Genomic DNA, 8,990 nt, shown 5'->3' on the forward strand with positions numbered 1-8,990 from the left:
TAACTAGAAGACAATCTCAATTTGATGCGTTTCAGACACAGCATGTGGGTTTTAAACGTCAATCAATCCCAGAGTATAATATACAACACTGTGGGTGTTTTTGTTTGATATTAACAAACTTTGGGCAGATAAATTCCCCTTCGAAACTGGGGCTACTAGTTTAACTGGGGAGTCCTGTGATTTTAGGGCAATGTAAGGTGAGGAGATACGACGTGTGTAGAATTGGACAAGGGCCATTATTAATGTTTGTAATTATTGCTTGTGTTTTTATTTACTACATGCATCCAGAAAATGACATTCGGAATAGTGCTCGAGTATCTTGCTTTATAAAGAAAGCCTGGATTAAAGCAGGAGCAATTATTTATGATATTTCATGTGAGTTACACTCATTTCTCGCATTATCATTGTGGCAAAGAATAATTGCTCGCCACGAAGAAAGGCAGCGGGATGGAGTTCCAGATCCAACATCAAGCATGAGATTAATGATCTAGGTTTGGCCTTATTAAGACATGATTTTATTCGATTTTTTTTAATTTATGAAAATTATATATATATTATTTGTGCCGATAAATCTTTAATGATCGACTTTTTAAAATTAAAATGTAACTTTTTGTAATAGGAAAATAATAAGGTTACGCACTTTTTTAGTGGCGCGTGGCTTTGTGATACGTGTTACAAAATCAATGGAGGAGCAATCTCTCGCAGAACACACTTTGGCATTCACATTGCCCCCTCCCACACAATGCCAATATTGTGATTGAATCATGACTTGAGTATTTTTCTTCATATCGGGGGTTGTTTTGTCTGATTTCTAAGAAAGTTATGGTGACAATTATGTGTCTTATGGTGAGGATGTTTGGGTTTTTCTAGCTTGTATGAGTTTTCCTAATGCTTCATTCTTGGGTTTACTTGGTAACAATTATTTGTCCCATTGTTGGGATTAATAAAAATTTACATTCTTGTGGGAATTGGCTGGAATTTTTCTTACAATAAAACAAAAACAATAATAAACAAAATAACACTTGATTTCCATTTCATCGATTAAGATCCCTCTATTATCTTTTTTATTTTGCTGAGTAACCATGATTTTTGTTTAATATAATAATAAAATGATTTTGACGGAGAGAATTTTGATACATGAATGTGGAACGAAGATGCCATTTACGCACAAACAAATATTTATCTATTCTTTGGAATTGTACTTGCACTCAGGCTTCGCCATTTACGCAAACTATTCTGTCTTGTTGCTCAAAAGCAACAGCTCGCAACCATTGTATTATCATTTTTTCGCTTTTGTCACTCATGGGTTGCTTGTGACTACACCTACACGTTCACCGTTATGCAGAAGCCCAATAAATGGCTTCCCGAAGATTGAATGAAATTGACCAGGGATAAATTTATGTACATAACTACGCTTCTTCACCATAAACGCGAGATTATAAAACATGTCCTGTCCCTGTACATATATTAGATACTCTTGCTCTAGATGTTGAAACAAATGTTTCTGAATTCCATTTTGGGTTGTCCGTTTTCTTTGGCCTAAATTAAGCTTTCTGTATTTGCATCTTCTCTGGGAACTGCAAGCGAATATCTAATTGTATTGAAGTTGGGACCCCTGTCTTCAGATGGAGAGGCAGAGTGTGAAGTTCAAGTGCAAGCCCATGCAAATCAGTATCAGAGGTGAACTAAAGGATACAGCATGGGATCCTCCCTGGACTAGCAGCTGCAAATGGCAAACAAAAAGAATAAGCAAAGAAAAGAAAAGTAAACTCAGACTTAGCACAAGTGCAACTGATGTCTCACTCACTATTACGCTAATGCCATTATTAGCATGGGGATTAGATATTCAATTTGCTAGATTTTCGTTTTAAAACAGACAAGGCAAGGATCTCTCAAGAAGCATTTACTGTTTATACTAATATTCATTAAGTATAGCTATAGAAAAAGTATCCGTTATAACCCCTTGCGGAAGCAATCATGTCATTCTCTTCTTCTGGACGAATCCGTCGACGCCTCCCGTGAAAAGGCAACAGAGAAGCCAGTTGAATCTGAAACCATCTCAGGCACCTTCGTATCCTGCCTCCTCCGTCACTGGGCTCAACAGAGTCGGTGGACACCGGCACCTCAAGCCGACAAACAGGGCAAGAATTGTGAAGCCTTAGCCAAGGAACAATGCAATCCGAATGGTATATGTGCTTGCAGGGCAATTCCCTTGCATCTCCACCCACTTCAAATTCTTCCTGGCAAACCGGGCAGTATGGGTTCTCCTTCAGATGGCTCTCCGAGATTTTCACACTCGGAATCGCATGGATAGTTCTCTCCGGCGCTGGCGGTGCCCCTGGCCTGTCATTTTCCGTCAATTGGTCAATCAGTTCTCCCAGACCAGGACCAAAATAGTAGTCTCTCGGGTCAACACCGCGCGGTATAGGGTTTTGTAGTCGCGGAATTAATTCCAATGGGTCAGACGGATCTCTAGGTGGAAGAATTAGCCAAGTCCGAGGATGAGGAAGAATTAGAGGTTCGGGTCCATCAGCGTCGGAATCACCAGCTCTCTGATCAGCCCGACGATGTCGTCGACGTGTTACGTGCCGGACGGGAATTTCACCATCGGAATCGGCATGACGTCTACCCTCTTGTTGGCGGGGTTGCTCTCGATCCTGAATCCAACGAACGCGTGGAGGTTGAGCTCGGGGGTCGTGGAGCCGCCCATTAAACCGTCTAATTGGGGGGTCAAACGACAAAGAAAGGGCTTCTAAAAGACGGGCCTCCGGTGATGGGTCGTGATGGGTAAAATCCAATATGAGTCTAGGCCTGGATAAGTCGATCTCGCTGAGGAATTGGCCAGAACAAAGCGGGCAGGTTATGTTGGACAAGTCCGTGGAGGGGAGACGGACCATTCGGTTGCACTGGTAGCACCAGTAGAAAAGGTTTGTCCCGGGTTCGCCATTCGTCCTTTGCCGACGAGGGCTCAGAGACATTGTTTTTAGTATTGGAAGACGGAAAAGTACAATGGGCCTCAGTTTTAATCTCGATCATGGATTTCGAAACAATGTTGGGGAAAGCACAAAGCAAGGAATCACTTGTGGGCTCCAACGAAGCAATTCTCCCTTCACGCCTTCATCTTCTTGGCACAGTTTCTTTTTCTTTTTACATAATAATAATAGTATTTGTCTAATTATATTTTTTAAAGATATAGTATTTTAGGAGGTCACTAGGCTTTTGGCATTTTTGTCCTTAAAGTTCAATGATGCCGTCCAGATGATGGGCTTCGTTTTTGTCGATACCTACATGGGCTAGGTAGCCCTTTTCTGGTTCCCTCCACTCCCCTAAAAAAGGGAAAACAATTGGTGGGGTAAAAAATAATAAACATAATCATGTAACGTAGTGACTATCTCACTCCATCCTTTAAACATATGGTGAAAGGTTTGATTTCTTACTCATGCAAATAGAGAGCATTTTATGACCAGCTGTATGCCCCATTGTGGGAGACTCTGCAGTAAATGGATTAATCACCGTTACAAACAGTAGATACCTTGGACAATAAAAAAAGTAATAAACATATTACTAAGGAATTATTTGGTTTTTGTTTTTATTTTTATTTTTAAAAATTGTTTTGTTATATACTTTTTAAAATTTTTTTTCAAAATAAAATAAAATAAAAATTTGTTTTGTTATGTCAATTAAAAATCAGATTAAAAATTAAAAAAATGAACTGATAATAATGATTATAAACAGTTAATAGTAGTGACTAATAATAGAAATTAGTCAAGGTAATTATAATTTTTAATAATCAAATGTAGTGTATTTTAAAAATAAAAAATAAAATAAAAACAAATTAAAGTTCTTTATTTTTTTTGTTTTTAAAAACAAAAAACAAAAATAGTTCTGGAGACAATTAAATGACAAATACTTGTCCAAACAATTTTTTAATTTTTTTTTGTTTTCAAAAATAAAAAACAGTTTTTAAAAGTAGAAACAAACGTGTCCTAAATATGCAATGAATTGGAAATAGATCCCAAATGGCTTCGATCGAGCTGAAACTAGGGACGCAAATTAAATATCTAAGTGTTTCGGGCCTAATACGGATAATTAGGTTGACGAATTGACAACCCTGCAAGCTTCGGTTGATTCAGCTCTGATCAAGTGGTTGGTGTAAAACACAGTAAAATGACGAATCCTAGTACTATCGGAAGCCAGACCAAAAAGGTTAAAAAAGGCATACTCATGTTGGCAAGGACCCTGTGTTGTTTGTGCATGCTTCAGCTCCAACTTCTAACTCTCCCCGTAATTGAAATTCGAAGCTCTCGGTAGCAAGATTCTTCACCCACGATATAATGAGCGTTTAAACTTTCAAGAAAAGAACGCCGCATTTGCTTGAAAGAGTTCACGATCTTTTTATCATTATTCCATTATTGAGCTCGAGGAGGAACATACAGTCTCAGTCCTTTTGACTAAAACCGGGACGACTAATTCAACATAGTTTCAAGATATCTGCAGCCTTGTAGAGGTAGCGCTTGGACCATTATTTAACAACAGTCCTCTGCAAGCACAGTTGCCTTAATAATCAAAAATTGAAAGATAGAAGGGAAAGTATGAGTTTGACTTGCTACACGACAAACACACATTACTAGTCAATCTTCATACATAGTATTCTTCACACACAGTAACAAATATCAAGGCTGTCGAAAAAATTGAATCCCAAAAGATAATAATGAATTCCCAAACTTTCTTGTCCTGATTTACTCGGATGTAAAAATACAAGAAAATTTAAATAAATGAGTGTTTAATTAATAAATATGCAAAGTACATATCTGTAAAGATTATGAAAATTGAAAATGATTCTAAAAGCTATATGAAAATATATGGGAAAATTTAGATGTTTAAAAGTGTTGATAAATATTGTTGATTGATTGTTTGTCATTTCCTTTTATGACCTTTTATTCCTTTTATAATTATTCAACTGAGATAGATATTGTTGATTGATCATTTGTCGTTTCCTTTTATGACCTTCTGTTCCTTTTATAATTATTCAATTGAGACCATCATGTCCACGAGGTCCAAAGTCCATTTATGAAATATCAAGGATCTCTTAGCATAGGCCACGAGATTCTTGGCACGTTACACCATATTCCCTCGACAATCTCATACGTCTGGTCATCTTGAGTCTTGAGAGTTACCTTAGGCTCATGCGTGGCCCTCCTTTTTCTTAAAAGAAAATCGGGTTATGCTTCTGAAGTCCATCATGTCTTTTACCTCTTGTTGGGCTCGTCATTTTGTTTTGAGGCCCAAACACATAGATTACAATAGTTGATTTTGGTTTGGAGTTGACTTTTCAATTACGAATTGTAGAATGAATACATGATCGTGGTAAGGAAAATATGAGGAAAAAAAGGGGAGGGGGAGCTATATATGAAAATGAAAGTATATATTCTTTCAATTTAGGCATTGTCCAATAATTCTTTCACCTATACATACTAGGTTGCCCTTAGGCATTATTTAGGGTGAAATATAATATCTAACAATTCAAAATACATTGAATTAAAGTCTTCATTTTCAAAAATTTTGAAATCTAATATTAAGGTGGAGCTGATAGTACAAGCATTTAGCCACCTTGTTAATCAAGAAACCATACTTTTAGGCAAGCTCGATCATGAAGCCTTTGAATATATAATTCTAGTTGGCTGCCCAACCCAATGTACGTATATTTTGACCTCATCCACATCACATTTATAAATGTAAGTCACCAATCAATTTAATGAGAGATTGATTTTACAGGTCTTGTTTCAACCGATCAAATTTCAAACCGTCATCAATTGACATATCACTTCAGTCGTAGTCTAGTTTATTAGACCATAATTGCATCCTATGATACTTTTAGTCAGATTAGCTTATTTCTATGATAGAGTTAGTTAATAGATGTTTGTGCTTGGGAATGCTAGGCATTTGTTATTATTTACATGTTTGGTAATGCATGCATGTACATATGAGTAAGCACAGCCATGTATTCTCTAATTGATTAATTTTGCGATTAAGCTAGCTAGCTTTAACAACACTTTACGAAGGAAACACATAACTTGAGATGGATCATGTCATTTAAAGAGCCAGGGACATCGATGTTGATGCATACATGAAAATCAAAATAGGCGATAATGAGTTTCAATAAGGGGTGAGTTATGCTGTTATTGTTGTTTCTTTTAAATAAGAAAATGTGTAAGCATATTCATGCATAAATGGTAGCATCATGAGCGTGAGGTTAAGTTCCCATCATGTCATTATATATATCACGCATGTACTTAATTTGAAGTTTGAGCAAAGAACAATAAGGTTAATTTGTTCCTAGTTCTTTCCTAAGGCCTTGCCCTTGCCTTTCTATTTCAAGCTAGTCTCTATCGACTTCTAGTTCCAGACCAATAGAGTATAGACTTCCTTCCTCATCCTTCGCTCACTCCATCGACGACCAAACTAAAGATCAAAGTTAGAGTCCACAACGAGCGATAGCCACTTCCTCCTCCTTGTATAGATTGAACCGTAACATAATGGCACCCTCCTTCATTTGCACATAAGAGAACATGGGAGGGGTGTTGCCATTGATTTGACATAAATTAATTGTTAAGATGGATTGAACTACAACATGAATGGCAATAAAGGGAAACTCAGTGGGAAAAGCTTGACAGAGAAATGACAAGAAGTTGGGAAGTCGAGCAAGAGAGATGGAGTTTTGATCGATAGGTATTCATGAAATATAAAAAATTTACTAAGGACAAATTAGTCAATATATTTGGCTCCCTTCTAAAAAAACCTCAATTTGAAAGGGGCCAAAGGGAGGGGAGGAATAAATTTTGACTCCCCCTCCCTCTAAAATTTTCAACCAAATGAGAGGAGGGGAGCATCACTCCTCCCATTTCCTCTAAAATCTTTTAATGAAACATACCCTAAGTCTTTTAAAAGCTTAAATGTCAAATGTTGCCTTGTACTTGACTCTGTTGAGTTGAGCAACCTTTTTCTCATTTGGGTTTAAAAAAAAACTCAATTGGCAACGACAATCAAAACTGGCAGCTCCCTGGTTTCAAGTAACCTCGATTAAGTGCGTGTATATACACGCTTGTTAGTTATAATTTTTTATCTATTAATTAATACTCTCTCCATTCCAAATTATAAGACATTTGTAAATAAGGGATCCGATTCTATGAGTTCTGGGCCCATTTTCATATGGGCCTAAATCTCTGATTAAAAAAAAAGGGAGGTGGGGAGAAGTTGGCGGGGATCCACTTTCGTTTGCGTTGGGCCCAGATGAAATTTGGGCCTGATTTAAAAAAAAAAGGGAGATTCTATTAATTACCTTTTGACCCCAGGATAGAATTACATCATTCGGCCCAAAATTTATGGAATTTCCTCCGTGACCCTAATAAATTTCTTAAAATTATATTGTGGTCCCCTTAACTTCCAGGATTGTATTTTGACCCAAATCTCTTCCAGAATTACTTATTTGCCCCTGATTACCTTTTAAAATTTCACTTAAGTACTAGATTCATTTTCTAATTCCTAAAAGACCCTAAGGACTTTTAAAATTATGTTGTTTTGTCCTAAAGTCATAAAATTTGTGACTTTATGAATTATTGATGATGCTTAGGATCTTGTAGCATGGATAATGGACATACCCCATAGGTGTGACATTATTAATGTGATTTTGATGGTTGGCTTTGAGGATAGGCTAATAGCACTCCTTTAATGTGTTAGATATTTATTGTATCCTATAGGTATGAAAATGTTTAATGCATTATTTGTATGGACTTTTGTATGAGCTAAATTTTATAGTATATGAGCCTTCTTGGTGCATGATTATAGTTGCCTAATTGATAATCGCTTGTTGGGGAATTCTGTTTTATAATTATGTTATGCACACATAATTAATATTTCTCATTTTCTGTTTTGCGATTTCAGTTTCTGCTTTTACGCAACTATCCTTTGTGAAGGCTCTCAATGGGACTAACTATGATGACTGGAAAGAGTCCCTCAATATGTATCTGACCATTTCTAAGAAAGATTTAGCTCTGAGAGAGCCCAAGCCTGCGGATCTCTCTTCCGAGTCCAGTGCTTATGAAATAGCCTTCCATAAACAATGGAGTGAGTCCAACTAGATCTGTCTAGCGATCATCAAGTATACAATTGAAAAGGGAATTAGGGACAACATTCCTAAAAATGATACTGCAGTAGAGTACTTAAAAGCTATTGGTAACAAATACAAAAAGCTTGACAAGACTCAAAAGAACTATTATCTATCACTTCTTGACAACACTCGATATGATGGAGTTTCTGGTGTCAGGGAGCACATTCTGAAGCTTGTTCATTACTATAACAAGCTTAAGTCATATGGGATTGATTTGGGTGAAAGTACCTTAGTTTACCGTGTTCTTCAATCACTGCCATCAGAGTACGCATTCTTGAGGACTTCATACAACTCACAAGAAGCTAAATGGTCTGTTGACCAGATGATATTGATAGTCACTTAAGAAGAGGAAGCTATAAAGAAGAATTCCTCTCACTCAATAAACTATGTTTTCCATGGCTCTAGTAGCAAATCTGGAGGGTCACATAAGAAAAAAGGAAGAAGCATGATGCCCCAAAGCCCAATAATCCAACCTTTAAGAAGGATGGTGATAAGAGTGAGAAGTCGAGGAAGAAACCCTTTAAAGGGTTATGCAATTATTGCAAGAAACCGGGTCACATTAAAGCTAATTGCTTCAAATTGAAGAACAAACAAGAAAGTGAAGGTATAACTCTTCAAACTGCCCCTCTAGCTCTAGTTTGTTTTGAATCTAACACCATTGAAACTTCCTTTGACTCATGGTGGCTGGATTCTGGTGCCATTGTACATGTTGTGAATTCTCCACAGGGGCTAAGAAACCAGAAGGTTCCAAGTGAGGCACAGAGGTCAGTCTTTGGCATAGCAGGGAGCGAGGCATCAGTTGAATGCATTGGAACTATTTCTT

The 8,990-nt window shown here is 37.0% G+C and overlaps 1 protein-coding gene across 1 annotated transcript; it reads right to left on the reverse strand.

Moving 5' to 3' along the window:
- Positions 1 to 1,160: 1,160 nt before the first annotated feature.
- On the reverse strand, positions 1,161 to 2,998 carry LOC129300096 (E3 ubiquitin-protein ligase RZF1-like). The gene is made up of 2 exons (XM_054938618.1): positions 1,961 to 2,998; positions 1,161 to 1,723 (listed from the first exon to the last, which is right to left on the reverse strand). Exons 1-2 carry the CDS (start codon positions 2,976 to 2,978, stop codon positions 1,686 to 1,688), a joined length of 1,056 nt encoding a protein of 351 aa, XP_054794593.1. The 5' UTR covers positions 2,979 to 2,998; the 3' UTR covers positions 1,161 to 1,685.
- Between the last annotated feature and the right edge of the window lie 5,992 nt (positions 2,999 to 8,990).

Source organism: Prosopis cineraria, unplaced genomic scaffold (assembly GCF_029017545.1).
Source record: "Prosopis cineraria cultivar Desert tree isolate PC_DT_omini unplaced genomic scaffold, ASM2901754v1 PC1426, whole genome shotgun sequence".
Taxonomy (NCBI): Eukaryota; Viridiplantae; Streptophyta; class Magnoliopsida; order Fabales; family Fabaceae; genus Prosopis; species Prosopis cineraria.

Excerpts from the sequence above, each read along its gene's own strand:
- LOC129300096 (XM_054938618.1), bottom strand. The coding sequence starts at position 2,978 with ATGTCTCTGAGCCCTCGTCGGCAAAGGACGAATGGCGAACCCGGGACA. Across the intron at positions 1,724-1,960 it reads CATGATTGCTTCCGCAAGGG|CTGCTAGTCCAGGGAGGATC; the intron begins GTTATAACGGAT and ends TGCCATTTGCAG.